Here is an 18,771-nt window from a genome sequence, read left to right on the forward strand (position 1 = left end):
TTTACCGGATTTACCGAGACACCTCGTGAAACACGCCCATGTTTGACTTCAGCTTTTGAGTCACGCCGAAATTTTCACAGGAACTCACCGCCGCCGACGGTGCGCACACCGTGGAGTAAGATGAACAACCTGGGGCGATAGAGGACTTATCATGCCTCTAGAAACGTACGTGCCGGCGGAATAGATTGTTTGTCGATTTTTAGTCACCACTTGGAGTTATAAAGTCGACTGCTTGCAAACTCGCAGGGGGAGTGGGCTCGAGAAATCTTGAATGTAGGTATATGTGGACTATAATTTTATAGTTTATTTAAAATTTTCTCAGGAAAGTGCATTCAAAACTGTGCGTCAGAGATGAGATTGAATACCTCGCTATATTGTTTGGGTGCGTCGAATATTTTAACTTGATTTTCTCGCAAATTTTTGAAATTGTACTACTGATATGCAAATTTTCAACCAAATCGATGAAACGCATCTTGTGCATTTTCCTTGTCTGTCTGACAACCTGCGCCCCCTGCTCACGCTCGGAAGATTGCAATCGGTGTCCAAAGGGACGTAAAGGTTTAGTTACATAAATTAGTCAAACTATAGGAGAAATCTGTGCGCATCATCTGTTATACACGAAGAAAATGGATCCGTAACATAAATAATGTTCCTTCACATTCGAGTCAAACCAATTTTAACTGTTTTATCCACGACCAATAAAGAAGTAATAAGCACTGATCGAAGGGTAAATGAATATATCTACAGTAGCTATATTACCTGCAACCGATCGTTTGCTTATCGATGTAAACATAGTTTATTTTATTATCAAAAGAAAATAATTCTCGAAAATATTTCAAATCTATCACGGTCTGAATGTTACGACTAATAATTTTAAAAACATGTCGCACAATACCCTTTACTAACAGATTTTGATAGAATAAAAGAAATTTTATAAAAATTGACACGGTCTAATAAAAGGCACATTTATATAGCACTTTTTTCCTGCATTCCTTTAATTTAATATTTCAAAATATCCTCTCACCTTAACGTCGTTTCTGGTTTGCCCTAAGGATGAGCCTTAGATATCAATGAAACTAACGTTAATATATCAGCGAAAAAAGTAACATGCCCAAATGCTTCTTATATCTTTTATTTCATTTTTCTTAATATAATTTACAAACTTGCTTAACTCTCGTATAAATCTAAAAATATAGATGCTCGTGCAAGTCGCACATTGATAACATAGAAAATAACAGGACACTTGAGCCGGCCGCGAATTTTGTAATTTGTCCTGGGGACGGCACTCGTTGTACACGGTACATTGTACATTTCCATATATCTCTATACATTAGGCATGTTTAAAAATAGTACAAAATATTTTTCTCTCGCCCTATTTCATTCACCCCGTCTCATTTACGCGCGCATGCACACAGGGAATTTCATTCCCACTTTAACATGTATCTCGAAATACAAATTACAACGTCGTTATAGCTAATGATTCCATCTCGATCAGCTACCGCGTTTCGTCCCAAAAGAGCAGGAAACAAATGAACGAACTCTGTTCTGTGCACGATTCGCTAATATCACATCAAGTATCGTTTTCAATAAGAATTATAAAGTTCTTTTCTTGATCATGCGAATCACATCAATTAAAATTCATTGCTAAAATCTCCCCGCCTCGGAAGATGTTACCTACAAATTGCTTTTTCACTGCTGCTCCCAAGAGTAAGAGAATTTTCAGAATATTACTCGCTATCTCCTCCTATTATAGAAAATGGCCCCCCTCGAATACCAGGATTCCACTCGAAGGGCCCAACACGAACCAGTGAAAGATGAAAGAAGAAGCGAGTTGGACGAACGGATTCCACTAAAACGACCCCCCGTCGCCTTGATATCCGTTCGAAAGGTAACGCGCCTCGAGTCGGATAGTAAAACCGTGGGGATCCATTCTTGCGGTTGAACGACGCGTATTGGGCCACAAAGGGGCCCTTAATGATCCTCCACGGCGGGAGAAAAGAGGACGGCGTTCGTCTAGGGTCGGATGTATTTTTAGAAAGGAGCAGGTACCACCAAAACCAAGTAGCTTCGACAACCTATTGCACCTGTCACCTGTGGCTACGACGACTCAGGTTGTTCCTGTGGCCACCAAATTTCCATTACCCCTTCCAACGTGCCCCGTGTACAAAGGAGTAGCCCCGACTCTCCTTTCACGCCACATAGAAGCGCTTCTTTTTAAATCGATCCTCTGTTCTTCAGAAGTTTCAACTCGTGTGTCATCATGAATTTCTCTTTGTCACACGATTCTGTGTACTAAGGCACATTTCTCTTTATTTTCTTTCTTTAAAGTAACGCCGCGAAGAATATTGTCTTCGTTGCTTCTCTCTTCTTGCTTTCGTGTGTAATTTGAAGTGAGTGTTCCACAGAGTTTCGTACATTTTTTCGAGGTTGCTTCATATATTCGTAGTGTTGCGTAATTATTATTAAAATACAGTATTTCGAAGTACAGTTCGTTCCTTAGTTTCACTAAATGAAGTACGCTACGACTATATGAGGCAATCCAATATGTTGATCTTGATATTAATCGACATAATGAAACGATAGTAGGTATACTTACAATTAGTCTCGTTTCTTTCTTGTATTCGAATATAACTTAAGATCGTTGTTCAACTGGTTCTTACGTATTTCTACATTAACCCTGGGATACTCGAATGAAGTAGAGAGTTCGACATTTGGAACTATGCATTCGTATGAAGTAACAAATGAAATTGGCAGGATGTGGACCAAAAATGGTCACGTTCAGAAATCATGAAGTTTATTTACACGCAACGTGTAAGCTAAGATTGAGTATTCCAGTGTTAACCAAAATTTCAACGTATCTTTCTATATACAACAATATGATCTTAACGGAGTAATATAATAAATCTTTAACGAAATTGACCGCTCGACCTGTTCACGTTGTACTTTTCCAAGTTATGTTTTTTTGTTATTTTTCTCCACACATCGTTTTTGTTTATAGTAGAAATACAGCCACGCGTAATTACAGAAAAAAATTTGCCCTAACTGCCAAGGCGAGTTAAATGTATCACGCAACGGCAGAAAATATTGCCACGATTTATCCATCACGTATCGAGTCACTGGAAATAAAATTTTATTTGAATATTCTCTCCTTGACATAAAATCTAGTATAACTAGAATTTCTTGTAAAAAATTAGACAATTTCTTACACCCATATACTCTTTGTTATACGCTGATATGTACACAAATTATAAATTCTCTATTTATCAACATAGCATTATAAACAGTTTGCAGTAACGATAGAGCGAAGATGAATACAGTTAATTTTTAATTAAATTTATATTTTGACAAAATTGTGCCCCTAGGTAAAATCTATTCGAATAAGAGGTCTCAATTAAAACAAACTGATGTCCCACTATACAATTAAAGACTCAAGACTGTATAAACATTAAACTTTCAACGTGAAATACATACATCGATACGTAATTGTTATATTTGTTAGAATTTCTTAACAAATTCTATTCTGTTTTCAATATGTTTCGATACTTAGGGCCCAAAATTATGATTCTCTCGTTTGCCAATAATGAGTAAAAAATCGTACTACTCAAATCTCGTGACAATATTCCCACCGTAGTGTAACATTTCTCATCTCTTGGCATTTCCTATCATTAACATCCCAACAAAAGGCGGTTAAGAATCAAAATGGCGCAAGTCCACAATACCCAATGACCTGAGTAACTCCATGTGTTCGAGGCTACTCAAAATTCCATACCACTCGCAAAAAATTACTATTCGTTCATTGCAACAAATCACCAGCGACAAGCCGAATGAATTCCAAAAACATTAAACATCACACAAAACATCCTAACATCCGAATCCTCGAAATCAACAACACGTGGACTTAAACCAATTGTAATCTCCCTCCTAGAATTACATATTACATAAAAAATTCCTCTATAAACCTTCGCTGGTCTCCTCCTTAACGGAAAAAATACTCGTATGAAAAATCAATCCCACCAACGGTCCCAGTTTCACGATCATTTGGTATTCACCATCGATGTTCTTCCTGCTGCCCCTTCTACCGGCGCATTATATCCGCTATAGTGAATCCTTGTCTCGCGGGTGCTGGTCTAGGAGGAGGTGGCGGCTGGGGTGTAGGAGCCCTAGGTGGACGTGACACCTCCTCCTCTCGTTCTCTGTCGCGTTCCCTCTCCCTGTTCTGCTCGATCTCCCGTTCGCGTTCCCTCTCGCGCTCCTGCAGCTCCAGGAGCACCCTCGAGGGCCCTGGGGACCCTATTCGACGTCTGTACGAGGTCAGGATCAACGGCGGCGGGGGTGGCAGTGGGCCCGATGGGTTCTGAGTGACAGAGTGGCCACTGCTCCCACCGCTGGTCACCGTGGACGGCTTGGACGAGGGCAGTAGGTCTCTTCTGATCTGCAGCTGAGGCCTCTGAGGAAGGGAGGACGTGGAGGCCGGGGCCGTGGGTTGTTGCGGTGGGCCCGAGGACCCCTGTGGTGTGTAGGACGAGTTCGTCGAAGAAGTTGCGAGGGAGGAGTTCGTGGAGGACGAGGTCGACGAAGACGATCCAGGTTCTGGACAGTCCTCCTCGGGGCTGTCGTCGTCCCTGAGGGCCTCCTCGAGGGCCTCGGGGGGCACGTCGCCCACCGCGTGGGTGAGCGCGTGCCTCCTCAGGTCGCAATTCCTGCGGAACACCTTGCCGCAGGAGGTGCACTCGTACGGCTTGTGGTCTGTGTGGGTGAGAAGGTGAGTCTTCAGATTGCTGCGCTGGTTGAAGCTTCGCGCGCAGACGGGACACTTGTGAGGGGACTCCTCCATGTGCAGGATCTTGTGCACCGCCAGGGTGCGGCTCTGGCAGAAACCCTTGCCGCACTCGCCGCATTTAAAGGGCTTCTCTTTGCTGTGGATGTACCTGGAACAGGGAACAGGAACGCTGAAAGTGTTGATACGGATCCTACACAGAAATCTCTGGAAATCTCTGGAACTATACACCGCACATTGCTGATTCTTCTTTCATTTTAATGAGGAAGGATTGATTGGCCTTCCCGGAAACATTTATTTTTAAAAATACGTTAAAAACGACTTCACAGCGCGCTGTTAAAGACAGCTCCGTTTCAGAGGTCCAATTCGACAGCTGGCTATAACGTTCGCACAAACCAATAAAAATTACCTGTGATCCCGAAGGTGATCCTGCCTTCTGAAAGCCTTGCCACATATGTCGCAGGAGTAGGGCCTCTCGTCTGTGTGAGTTCTCTCGTGGATCAACAAATTGTAGGACTTCGTGAATTGCCGATTGCAGAACTTGCAGATGAACTGCTTCTTCGGCCTGGACGCTCTGCCCGGCGCCCTCAACAGCCTCCTGTCCAAGTGCTGGTGCGCCAGGGGCCCGCCAGGTGGGTAGAGGGCCGAACCAGCAGGAAAGGGCCCAGTGAAGACGGGATAGCCAGGGGGTGGCTCTAGGAGTGGCGGCGGGGGCAGTAGAAGCGCTCTCGCTGCCAGTTCCTTCCTCTTGTCAGCCATCATAGCCATGATCTCGTAGCTGGACGAAGTTTTCCTGGCGACAGAAGGCTCTGGACCCACTTCGTGCTCTGAGCTAGACGTAGTTGACGACGGCGGTGGCGGCCCAGTTAAATGGGGGTGTATTTCACCTGGGTAGGGCGTCAGATGCAACCTCGAAGGCACCACGGGCACGAACGCAGACGACTCGCGGTGATGTGGATGACCCAGACCCGCCACCAGGCCATGCCGATGGTGGTGATAAGCGGCTAGGGCGCTAGACGGGTCGAAGCCTCTGGATGACGGCTGCCCCGTTGCTCCTGAAGACGAGGGGCCCGCTGAAGAGGCGGCCGACCTTGGCGAGGGCCCAAGGCCCAGGTCTCGACCTCTGCTCGTCTCCTCCGAGACAGTGGCCGAGGCCGAGGCCGACGACGCCACGATGTCCGTCGGCATACCGATGACACCTGCAATTGAAAAGCAACCCTGATGATGGTGGGATACCTCGGAACGCGGAGCGGCGGCAATAGTTATGACACGTTCGCTGAAATACGAATGCAATGGGACCACGTGAATGAACTCGATGACTCGATAATTTACTGTTTCAGACACGCGTGCGAAACGTAAAACAACGCTGAACAACGAAGCAATAAGGAAACGAGGATACTAGTAGCTGTTAGCCGTGTGTTTTGTTTCCTTCGGGCGGTTTAGAAATCAATTTTTCAGAATGACTTTTGGCCTTCCGTTATCTCTGATTATGTCATGTTTGAACTGGAAATGATAGTAATTATAATGGTTTTATTACGTTGGGAGATAAGATGAACACTTGTATTACGATGGAAAATGAATCGAAATAGCGTAAATGGTGTATTTAAACGTGTCTGTAATGCAGTTTTGAAAATGTAGGTATATGCTGCGGAGTTAGGAGTGGTTGCTGAGAGTCGTTGATATTTGTTCAAGAGCTTTATGAAAATTGTCCTAATAAACATTGTGGGGTTTAGGACGTTGATAAAGGTATATTAGAGTATTATTAATTCAGCTACTTAAATATTTTTAGAATTCTGTAAGTTAATATAAAATGGATGTGGACGTATATATGTACTAAGATCGACAGAATGCCATTGACTAAAGTTAATAACAAATTTAAAAGTCAATTAGTTTCTTGTTGCACTGTGCTGTGTTCGTTAATGGTGATACTTTCTTTCATTCGTCCTTTTTCCATAGCTTCATAATAAAAAGTAGTCAACATATCATGAATTATTAATAATGCCAGACTAAGTATAGGTTTTAGGATTCAAAAGATCTGTTTTATTTTCGCAATTCTTTTTAATACTGCATATTTTTTATTACGTCTACAATGTTAAGTAATTCCAAGGATAAGAAGAGAAATTAAATTGATCAATTTTTTTCTTCGCCTCCTAAACACAGAAAATTTGCGTAACTTTAAAGTTCCAATTAGGTTGAACATTTTCATTAGAATCTGCTGTCTTCGCCATGAAATAAAAAGTTGACCGATGAATTCTTCAGTTTCGGTACACCTATAAATAATATCTTAGCATCTTTCTCCATTTTGGTAATCACATAAAATTTAAGTTTCCCCAAAAATCAATCGGAACATCTGACGACAAAATCCAACGAGTAGCCTGAATGTTCTCAGGCAGCTAGCTTATTAGTTTTTAAATGACTTTCACGCTGTTGCAAAATGGTAACGTGTACTTTGATTACGAAATGTCTTGGAAACGTGATTCAAGGACTTCGGCAGCGTTTGCAACGCTTCTCTCCCTAACGCGTTTATATAGATCGCTCTTCGTTCAATTCCATTGAGAGTAAAAGAAGATTAATCAATCCGTTATCAAATCGATGATAACATGCGCGGTCATTACCGTTTCCAATTATTATCTACATACAATACAAAGATTCGCGTGACAAGGTTAAGTATAAACCACGTTAAACATATCCGCCATCTTGCTTCTTACCCGTGTCTCCCACTAAACATAGACAAGCACTGTTTTCACGTAGCAAACAATACCATTCCTGTCCGTTCCTATTACCATTTCAATTTCCTAAATCAAAAGCACCTTTTACAACAAGCATGTAGTAACAAACGATGCACCAAAAAATCCATTAAATACGAGACACATTAAATACCACATCAGGACCAAGCAGCTACAATCCCCATCCACCATTAACGACTACCAACAACCCTCCGTAACCCTAAAAATGAATCATTCCCAGTCTAACACCATCGCTCTCAGCAATTATAAGCGATACATCCAGCGTAGCCTCTGTCAAGTAAAAATCTAGACAGTCTGAGGAGAAGGGCTGAGATAACGATGAAGCAACAAATCAGAAAAGCCTATCTCATAATCGCATCCGAGACGATTCTCCAATAATACGTGGAACCCGCTCCCGTTTGGCAGCCGCGTGCGTTCCACGAACGTGAACTGGTTATCTCGAGCCGCGCACACCTGCCAACATGGCTTCCGCGGACCCAGCGGTCACGGCTAGTCCCAGCGGCCATGTTGGAATCGCGAATGCCCAGAGGAATGCAACGAGCTCGGAGCTCCCTCGGCCTCCAGCACTCGCCGTTCCCTGGGGAACCCAGTCGCGGATGCTTCCCGTCGTCTAATGCTCACCAGGGGAACGTCGGCCGTGTACACTTCCCGATCGCGCGTTTACTCTCCTCCTCTGGTCCACCGTCGCATCTCCGCCCGAGATATCTGGTCCTGTCCACTGATCGCTGGCATTCGTCGCGGCTCCAGCACCGGCTACATCGAGCTCGCCACGCCGTTGCTTTATCAGATAACCATCCGCGAGCACCCACGTAAGCACACATACACGGATCCACACTCGTGAACGACACTCGTGAACCGCACAGAGGTCCGATGGCCCGGGCACAGGATTATTTCGAGGGGGGGCTGGGAAGCCGCAAGAACGCGGGTACGACCGTGCCCCGCGATTACTGGCTGGGAAACGGAGACGGAAACCGTGGAAACAGAACCGTCCCTTCTTTCTGGATCGTGGATACGAAGGAGCGCGCGGTTTACTGCGTGGTGGACGCCGCCAGGTAGGCTACCTCCGCGCACACCCACGCAACCGTGGCACACGCATGGTCCACACGCACGCTGGCACACAGGTAACCGGCCACGACTTGCCTGGGAGTCTTTCCGTTCGGCTGCCGCTAGTAGCGCTGCTGCTGGATGCTGTGCGCCGACTGCCTCGTTCCTGGCCCGACAGTGCGACAGAGTCAGATGGAACCGGCCAATGGGGAGTCCAACCGAGACGCAGGAGAACCTGGAGCAGGGTCTAGCGATAGGACTGAGACCCTCGCAGGCGATACGTCTGGTGGAACAAGTTTCGGTGGATTACTTGCGACGATATTGGCGGGTCGCTTGATCTCATGAATTTGAACTTTTAAACGCGAGCAGGTATTTCAGCCTTAGAGGGAATGCGGGAAATTGGCGGTATATATAATTAGATAAGTACTGGGGATATCAAAGATAACAATTGGTCAAGTAACCTCAAGCAGCAGTGTTAGTCACTCAAACCTAATATTTACATGGCGAGATAGGAAGGTGTCTTATTTAAGAAGCTTCTTGGAATTTAATCTTAAAGAAAAGCGAGGAAAAAGTGTTTTATGCACTTTATTACTCCCTTACTATATATATTCAGCTACTTGGAATATGCCAAAGCAAATGCAGGGAACACAATTTTCTCGCATCACCGTACCACGATAAACTCATCCCCCGCATCTAGACACGCAACAAAACTCTCCAATTTGCGAGTTCAAGCCGCGCTCGAGCCCATCGCTAACAGAGACGTAGAGTAAAGGGGACCAGGAACGAGGGAGGGAGATCCGCGGGTATCCTATCTACCAGTACCTACGATGCGATGCCGCGCAGGTTGAACGCAGGAGGTTTAGGTAGGGACGTGGTATGAGGAACAGGTGCGTAATACTAAGGTTCTGTGCCCCCCTGATCGATAAACACCGATCACCATCGAATCCTCTATCCCGTCGAGCTTCACTCCAATTTTCCAAGCAGGACCTCCCGAAGAAACACTTACTGTCTCCTTCGGTTCCCTCGGAAGACGATCAAAGATCCTCTTTCCTGTTTTGCCACCGTTTCATCCCCCTGGAGACCAAAGCTCCAAAAGCACCAGACACCGCCGCGCGCATCGTCACTCGAAGATCTGACGAGAGATCTAGACGATCGTGGATCGCGTCACAAATGAAACTCAGTGCCCCTGCGAGTTAGACGGAAGGTGAAAAATCGTGGGGCAGGTTGTATAAGTGTCCACCTGCAGGGGACTCGCGCGGCGCCGGCACTGAAGAAGGAGATCGGTTGTTGGTGGGCGGGAAGGGGAGAGGCCAGCGGCCAGAGGCACTCAGAGAGATCGAGTCTCGATCTCTCTCTCCTCCCCCTCCCTCGTAGACTCTCTCCTTTTCATCCCTGTCCACTCCATCCCTCTCCCTCTTCCCGTCCACCTCGCTTTTCTTTCTTTCCTTTTTTTCCCCCTCCTCCCCACTCCCCTTTCTCTGTCCTTCCGTCTCCTTTCTGCTGGCGGCAGCCGCCGACGCCCAGCCGGTTTTACACTGGCGGAATCGATTGAATCGCGTGTCTCGGAGGAACGAGGCTGGTTCTAGTTCATGGATCGTGGATTTCGCTCCACTTGCCTAGAACAGCGGCCGTAATTGTTCCCGTCTGTCTGATCCCTCGGGGATTCAGTTCGCGCCGATGACGATACGCTCCCTCGCGGCGATCGGCTTTTCGAACAGGAATAGTCCGCTTCGCCCGCCACCCCTCTAAGGGGGAAGTTTGTAGGCGCTCGATGGCCTCGTATGTACGTCTTCCTACCTCGCTTTCTGGCTTCCCTTCGTCTCGTTACAGTGACGTTGTAGGATACGTGATTCGTCTCTCCAGCGAGTTGCACCGTTTCGGTTGAAGTAGCTGGTCCCTGGGAGCTCCGCTCCTAGCGAAACATCCTCCGTGGACAGCAAACGTGATTGAATGAAATTAAAGGAGAGTTTGTTGGGTATTAAAGGAAAATATTAGATTACGCGTGGACATACCCCTGTTTTTCTGTAGAAATGTCAGAACTTTGATAGACGCTAGGCAATTGAGGAGCTTGCAGCAAGATGAGTGCGACTCCATTTTTTTACAGTTTTTAAGTTATATTTAGGCAATATGCGTAAAAAATCCGATAACTAACGAGCGACTTGGTGCAACTTTTCAACCCGCACCCGTTACTGTTTTGTGCAATACTTTTGTTTTGGGCAGCTCCAGATTTTGAAAAATTCGCGAAAAATAGGGATAAAAGCTTATCGACTCAATAACTACCTATTACTTGTGCTGTGAAAATATATACTTTTCAATTAGTGTTCTCTTTTTAATGTTAAGTCGAAGCAGTAATTTTCTAAACAGTTTTTCTCTAATGTACTCGAAGTTTTAGGAAGGACTTAGGAACAAGAGGGTGCAGCTGAATCTTTACCAAGTCCTCAATTGTTTCGTTCATTGGATCTTTTTGTATTTAGCGTTGGAATCGATGGATCTTGTTTGTGAAAGAAAACAATCAACCCCAAAAACGCACCCCCCATTCATTCCCCCTTATTCGAGCGGAATTTCCATTGAAACGATACCAGCGTTATCCATGTGACAAACGAATTCACTGGTTTTATGTTCCAGCTATCATCAGGGCCTCCCTTTTCACATTGCTTTCTATTCAACTTGAAAAGTGCCCTCGAAACTAGTTCGCGGGGAGTAGTCGATCGATGGATCGTTCATGTCGACCTCCTGGCATGAATATTAAGACGAATATCTTGTATCGGTCCAATCGGATGACTTCAGCTCGCTCGCAGAACCGTTTTCTCTTAACAGATCCCTTATTGATGTTCTATCACTGTCCATCAACTATTTTAATGTCCCGTGAATTTCTGTTCCGCGTTACGAGAAAGCGTACGCCGCTGACTTTTGCCCCTGTACAAATATCGAAGGCTACTCTTGTACATCGCGAACGTAGAATCATAGCACGCCTCAGTGGTGTCCTTTATTTTCCCCGAGCGTGAGCATCGATGTCAACTAAATCTCTTTTTATTGCGAACTTTCACTACACCCGGGCGAGAGAGGTCTATCCACTTTGCTCCAAGAGTGTTCTTCTTCTATATTATATATTAATATTAACTTCTAACTTCTAAATACTATGTTAGTGCTCAATTCGTGTGAAAGGGCTTTGTACCAACCAACTTATTGTAACCTGCATTACAAATACAATAGAAATCCTTCGGGGTCCCAGCAATCATATCGCTAAAATTCATTATTTTTGTCAAAACTTAGGGGAAAGAATTTTCCTTGTACGCCCACGATATGTTCCGTTTCCATCTTTCCTAGTCCATACATTATTGGTTCACTTAAAATTTCGCAGCATTTTTAATAACACTGATTTCAAATCTATTGTTCATTCTTAAAGACTGTGCAAAGATCAAGGATCCTTTCTTTTTAAATCCCCAAAGGCATATGTAACCTCTTAAAAAGACGATCGCCGATCATCGTGGGTGTACCCAAATACGAGTCATCAGCTATCTTTTCGTCCTTCCTGCATAAGTGCATCCGTAGGTCAACGTCTACCTGCAGGTGCATTTGTATTCACGAGTCGGCGACACGCAGTCGGCCGCAGCACCGTGTAAACGCTGCAGGTACCTGCCAATGCAGACGAATCAGCCGCGGAGGAATTAGTCGTTCTTTCCACCGCTCCCCTGGCTTCTCGAACGCCTCAAACGAACCTTTTTACATATATTCTTTCCTTATCACTCCTCTACAACGAAATTCTAACTAAAAATCGCGGAACATGGAAGAGAAGATCGATCGTGGTTGTTAACCAAGTGAACTTCAGTACTCAAAGATAGATGTTGTTTTAAATTTAATGTCCTTCTCCTGAATAACTAAAGTCTCCAATCCCTCAATTATTGTTCCTACGACCACTATATTTACAAAGTGTCTGAGAATATCTATACGTGTTCAGATTTTCCCACACGAGATTCTAATACCGTTGACAACAATCCAACCGATTCCTTTCGCGACTTGTGAATTCACGGAATACAAAGAGGCACAGAGAGACAAAACGTTGACGAATCGCCTTTTTTAAAAGGGCCAGACACCTGGAAGAAGGTCAACACGGCTGCTTAAACGTGAGAAAAAGGACTGGTCTTCAATGACAGGTACCTTACATTTAAATACCTGCGTGACGTGGAGCACTCTGATGCAAAATACCACGTGACTTTGTGTCTGGGGGGACTTACGAATAAAAATAAGGGCTAATGATGGAAGGGAAGCAGCTTCTTCGTGTATTCCTGTCGTGCACTATAATTTAAAAAATGTTCGTCATTCAAATGATCAGGTACCATCAAGCTACTCGTTCGTTTTTCGAATCTTCTGCTTAATTTTGCCTAAATGAAGAAACATGTTCTCATTAAAAAATATCATGATCCGAAGGATTAATTTGTACTATAAACTGGTTTTTAAGTTACTGGAGATGTGAGTCCTAAACTGTGATGTTTGGATTTTGGATTGACTCTTAAGTGCACACGAGTAATTCCTAAGCAATATATACGAAGGGCTGAGAATCATAGTGGTGTAAGTGCAAATTTTGATTTTCAGTTAATAACAGTTTTTAAATCTTAAAGGCTCCATCTGTTTACTTTCATAGTGAATTAAGTTATAACTTCATTCTTGACTGAGAAATAAAAACATTTCTCTTTGGCATTTAACTGACAAGAATAATTAAGTTTTTTTTTAATTTTTTAAGTACCAGAGTTGGACATTAACTAAACAAAAAATTATTTTAATAACGGATCAAATAAAAGTTACTTTAATCTTAGATTATTTGACGAATAAAGGTAATTTTTTCATTTGACAATCTTTTTTTTAACTTTTATTCGTTATTCGAAATTTCTATTTGAATGAAATTTTTGCCCATCTCTATATTTATTATCCAAGTATTTTGAGCCTTTAGATGTGCTCCCACAGCTGCAATATATATGTAGAGTTTTTTATAACACGTAAACGCAAAACATTTTGTTCGAAAGAAACACCAATTTTTTATATGCCCTGTCCGATTCAGATACGAAGAATCGACATTGCGATAAAAATGTATTTTGGAACTAGCCACGAGACAGCAACCCAATAACCAGATCCATCGGTGACTCACTGCCAGGGCTAGCAAAAGCCTGGCCACCTAAATTTATCCTTTGTAGCCTTTACTTATCACGAAGCGAATCGACCACTAAGTTACATAACAATAAAACAAAAAGAAAGCCCGTCGTGTGAATTGGAACGTCTGTACTTTTCAGAGGGTCAGAGAGGACAAGCTTTTAGGCGAAGCGACAGCGGCGAGGCGTTGCTACAGCGTGCAACTGTCTCTCGCGTCGTTTTGTTCACTGAACTAGTTCCCTCTCCTCTTCCCTCCCCAATCCATTCTGCCACTACCACCGACGCCATCTCACTACCACCGCCAGGCCAGCGTTATCAAGATCACCACCGTGCTGGAAGCTGAGGGAACACGGAACGAGAGAGCGCCGAAGGAGCAAGAGGAAAGAATCAGGCAAAAAGCGAGCAGAGAAAGGGACAGGGGAGATCTGTCTGACTTTCAGCAAAGATTCCACCGAATTTAGACCAGTTACAGGGAATTCCTCTTCGGGATGTGTCCAGCGATAGTTGTAAATGGCAGCCTCGAGGGTTTGGCAAAAGACACGTCCTAGCGTGCGACGTTTAAAGTTTCGCCGTGTCAAACCTGTGGCTACGCGGGCGAACTTGATGGAATCTTTGATTTAAGCGGCGTTCACAGCATATGGTCGATTAGCCTCGTGATAACGAGTTTAGTTGCTGGAGGAAGGAACGAGGAAGATGGGTGTCTAGAATTGTTCGAGTGAATGCTTGGATATTTGGACGCTTGAACACTCAAAGGATCAGCCACTCAAGTGTTTCAGGGCTGATGAACACAGGACAGTGAAACGCTCGAGTAGTTGATTCTTGAAGCAGATATACTTGAGTAGTTGATCGTTTCAGCATTTAACACTTGAGTACTTTGACAATGATGCCATTACAATAAAAGCTTTCTACTTTTTAAAATGTCCTACTTCGGTATTGAAAGAACGAGAATATCTTTGAGTATCTACGAAGGTGTTTAAGTGCAGTGATTCTGCATAAATTCTCCGGAATATGCAGACCTTTTAAACATTGGGTATTTAAACAAATCATGGAGGATTAAACGAGAATGAATAGTTACGTAAATTAATGTCACATTTACACAGAATCATCGAAATAATTTCTCAACATCCGGAATCCATTTAATCTTTCCTAGCATATTATATTGCATGTTAAGACATTTTATGGCACTTGCTCTACTGTTACCATTTCGGTGGTGGGATTTCAGCTAACCTAAAGTGAATTGCGAAACGAAATGGTACCTATAAAAGCAAAAGTAATCTACGCCAGTGTGCTGCTGGTAGCCTCTTATAAATGTTTCAAACAAAGCTACCGCTTAAAACTTTATTAGGGGAACTAAACTGAACTATCTGGTTTTATGACTCCTAGCGGTTAACACTTTAGCAGGCGCTATCCTTGAACAAATTTTGTAGCTTTTCTGCGAAACGTTAGGAGTTAAAACAATCTAAGAAGCCGCAAATATATTTCTGCCATATTTTTCCTTTGCATAAAAATATGTACATAGAAGCTTTGCTACTTTATGCTCGTCACGAATAAATAATGTACCATCGTTAATCACAAATTATGCAAATAACATTCTTCGCGCCTTCACTGGTAGGAAAACAACAAAGTAATACCTATACACTGAGGAATCGATATACGTAGAAAATAATTGCCTGCCTTCTCGATTATAATACGTTGTTCCATCGATGCTTCATTCATGCTTAATCGCACCACTATGGACGGCCCTTTATTCATGCCCTACAGAACTTCAAGAAAAGCAGAAGGAAAAAGTTGGAGCGTTTGTAGCACAAGAGAGAGAGAGAGAGAGGGGGGAGGAAGAGGCCCTCGCAAAATCTATGCGCCTTTTATGCATCATTAGGGTGACTGTACCTAAAATATCGCTCATGTTCCTAATATCGTCCATCGTTATAAAATTTATCGGTTATGCACTGAATTAGTACCTAACCATATGTAGGAAGACATACTGTAATTACAGCGTCATGTGATCAACAATTACAGAAAGGGAAATATTTTAGTGAATCTTAACAGTGTAAAAAATATATTGGTCCGCCACAATAATTTTACATCACATTCGAAGAAGGTAAGTTTAATAATTCTGTGAATGCAAGAATATCTACTAGAAATACCTAATTAATGATGTACTCAAGATATGAAATCGAATCAAATATTTTACGTAATGAAAATAGCGTTTTTCTTTTAGCAGTATGCGTGTTCTCAATACCGCCCACCGGAAAACAATGGTTTCGATGTAATGTTTGTTACAGGTGGGGTCACGAAATAAACTTTAATTGTCGAATATGTACACCCGAACGTAGAAAATAAAATATTTTAAAAATCCCATTTCTATGTTTTTGTTATAAAAATAAAATCAAAGATGCATAAAAAAACATTTATAGAGCAAAAAAAAAAAATAAAAGCACATACGAAAATGACTTTAAAAACCCATATATACATGAATTAATCAATATTTATTGAGTAGGCGATATTAGGTACACTTTTTTTCAGGGCCGGTTTTTGCATGCCTTATGTTTTTTAATTCCTAACTAAAAATTTGTAAGTTTCAACGATTCTAACTTATGCTACACGAAAGATGAATAATTTCTCTTTACTTTGAAACAAATTTCATGCAAAAATATCAATTATTATTCAATTGACAGCGATTTAACTTTTGCTAGGCGATATTAGGTACGGTCGCCCTATTTCCGTGCCGAAACAATTTAAGAAGAAGAAGAAGAGGAAGAAGAAGAAGAAGAAGAAGAAGAAGAGGGGGGTGAAAATGGAGGTTATAAACGTACAACAGAAAAAAGAGTACATGGTACGTAATTAAGGAAGTAATATCATAAAATTTAAGTAGTAAAGTAATGATTGGTTCCAGCGTATTTATGTTGTCGTTCGAATGAATTTCGAAGAGAGGGAAAAGGAAAAGGTTATGCATATGATCGCCCAAGTGGAAATTAAGGGGGAGTATTATAAAGAAGCCAAGCACAGATTCTTTGCGGCTTGATTAAAGTATACAGGGCCAACTGTTATTTCCAATTATAGATTGTAATTTTCAAGACGGAAGAAAAAGGATTATAACAAAATGTAAGAGAAAGATGGAAGATAACAAAACGTGACGAAAGTGGGAAGGGGATTATTCTTGAAGGAGTATAATGACGATAAGTACGTTTTGTGAACCGCAATATTGTATTAAAGAAAATTCGACGAGAGAAAAAAGGAGCAGTGATGAATAAAATATATAAGTTACAAAGAAGATGCGAGCTCCAGAATTCTTTGAAAGTAATTAAAGGTAAGAAAAGGGAAACGAAGAGTGTAATAAAGTATGCTGAAGGGAACACGAGGAGAAAATGTCACGAAACCATAAAATGAGATTTTAGAGGTGTACAAAACTTCGTTAAATAAAAACTGAACAAGATTAAGAGCTTGAAGAAAAGGAAAAAGAGTGCAGCGCAGAACCAGAAGACGAAACAGAAACCTCGCAAAACCAGAAGTAAGGGAGTATAGTATAAAAAGAAGTGCAAGTCTTCTCACGAAACTTCAAGATAAATACGTGCATCGCTCGAAAGAATTCCAAGAGGAGGAATAAGAAGAAACCAATTGGGAATAAGAAGCGGAACCCTCGAGAATCAGAAGCAGACCATCAAGTTACCAAAATGTTTCCCCAAATTTTACTAAAACATTCTTTGTCCATTTACTAGTTTCAAAATAAATACCTACATCTAAAAAACATCTACTTCCTAAAATTCCAGTAAACCACAGACCCCCTTCCCCTCCATTTACTCCTAAAGGAACACAAGTAAAACGAAGAAGAAACAAATTAACCCCAAGGCGCAAAGCCCTCAGCAATGTAACACAGACCTCCCAGTCACCAATATTCCCCGAAAATCTACCTAAATCACAAACTTCATTTCCCCTTCCTTCGCTGCCAAAGCTGCACCGCTAAAAAACGAAGAAACATCCTGTTGAAAAAGAGAAGAAAAGGAAGGTAGGGGGAAAAGGGAGTGGAATGAATATTCAGCAGAAGCGAGGAAGATACATCAGCAACGGGAACACGTACATCCTCGCAACGGCCGCAAAGGATACAAGAGGAACAGGCTAGCCTACGAATAATTGGCGAACGGCGATGGAAAAAGGAAGCCGCGGAGTCGGGATGTTTGGCGCGCAGGTCGAACAACAACGCGCACGTGGTCGGTGTGAACGGGGCTTGAATCCTGTTCCAGTGGTGGCTCGCGAGGGGACGGACGAGGCGGTCAGGAAGAAGAAGAAGACGAACGGAGATCACGGGGCAAAAGAACGAGGAGAGGGCGAAAGAGGTAAAAGAAGAAGAAACGTGGTCTCGCGGCGTGCACGGATCTCGAAGCATGGAGAACACGAACTGGCCGCCGCATACCTACACGACGCGTAATGAGAACATACCAGCGTCGTTCGGCCTGCTATCTGCTATCAAACGGATACCACCGGTTCAACCTCGGATAAACCGTGTACCGGGCCCTAAGCAACCTCGAATCCGTTTTGCATCGCGTTTCTCAACGGCTCGCTGGAATTACAGATCCTCCCCGAAGGAGTCTCTGATCCTTCCACGCTGATGGATTCGTACTCATGGTCGCATCTTTAGTATTTTTAATTCTCTGAAGAATTGTGCTTTGATAGCGATGGAATGAATTGGTAGTAATGGATTTGGATTGCTCAGTCATAAAATTCTGAAACCTAATACAATGCAATTACTCTCTCTTGCAGGAATTTCCTGCTGTGGAATCCCAAAAATGCCGCGAGACTTTTGAATCTAGAATTGATGTAAATTATACAGCGCCAGACGTAATAATTTAATAGTAATTACTATTTGTAGGGATTAATAGGTAATATCACCACGCGCAGCGTAACGTATCAGTAAAGGATTGCGTATCAAGTTCGGGGACCGACTAATAATCCCCAGAAACGAATTCCATTGCGAAATTACACGTTTCGATCTTGGGCGAACGTTTCACGAATTCTCGGAAGTAGTTGGCCTATAATTATTACTAAATCAAACACACGGAAACA

General features: G+C 42.9%; 1 protein-coding gene across 3 annotated transcripts; it reads right to left on the bottom strand.

Annotated features, from left to right (window-relative positions):
- Positions 1-1,116: 1,116 nt before the first annotated feature.
- Positions 1,117-8,702, bottom strand: LOC143374504 (uncharacterized). 3 transcript variants are annotated; one of them, XR_013086672.1, is made up of 4 exons: positions 8,146-8,702; positions 5,187-5,976; positions 3,599-4,928; positions 1,117-3,564 (listed from the first exon to the last, which is right to left on the bottom strand). XR_013086672.1 is itself a non-coding variant. In XM_076822662.1 (4 exons), exons 2-4 carry the CDS (start codon positions 5,963-5,965, stop codon positions 4,076-4,078), a joined length of 1,554 nt encoding a protein of 517 aa, XP_076678777.1. In that variant the 5' UTR covers positions 5,966-5,976; positions 8,146-8,702; the 3' UTR covers positions 1,117-4,075. The 3 variants fall into 3 exon arrangements, 2 of the variants coding, with proteins under 2 accessions (XP_076678777.1, XP_076678776.1); XM_076822662.1 differs by having other exon boundaries at positions 1,117-4,928; positions 5,187-5,586; positions 5,665-5,976; XM_076822661.1 differs by having other exon boundaries at positions 1,117-4,928.
- Positions 8,703-18,771: the final 10,069 nt, after the last annotated feature.

This window comes from Andrena cerasifolii, chromosome 11 (assembly GCF_050908995.1).
Source record: "Andrena cerasifolii isolate SP2316 chromosome 11, iyAndCera1_principal, whole genome shotgun sequence".
Taxonomy (NCBI): Eukaryota; Metazoa; Arthropoda; class Insecta; order Hymenoptera; family Andrenidae; genus Andrena; species Andrena cerasifolii.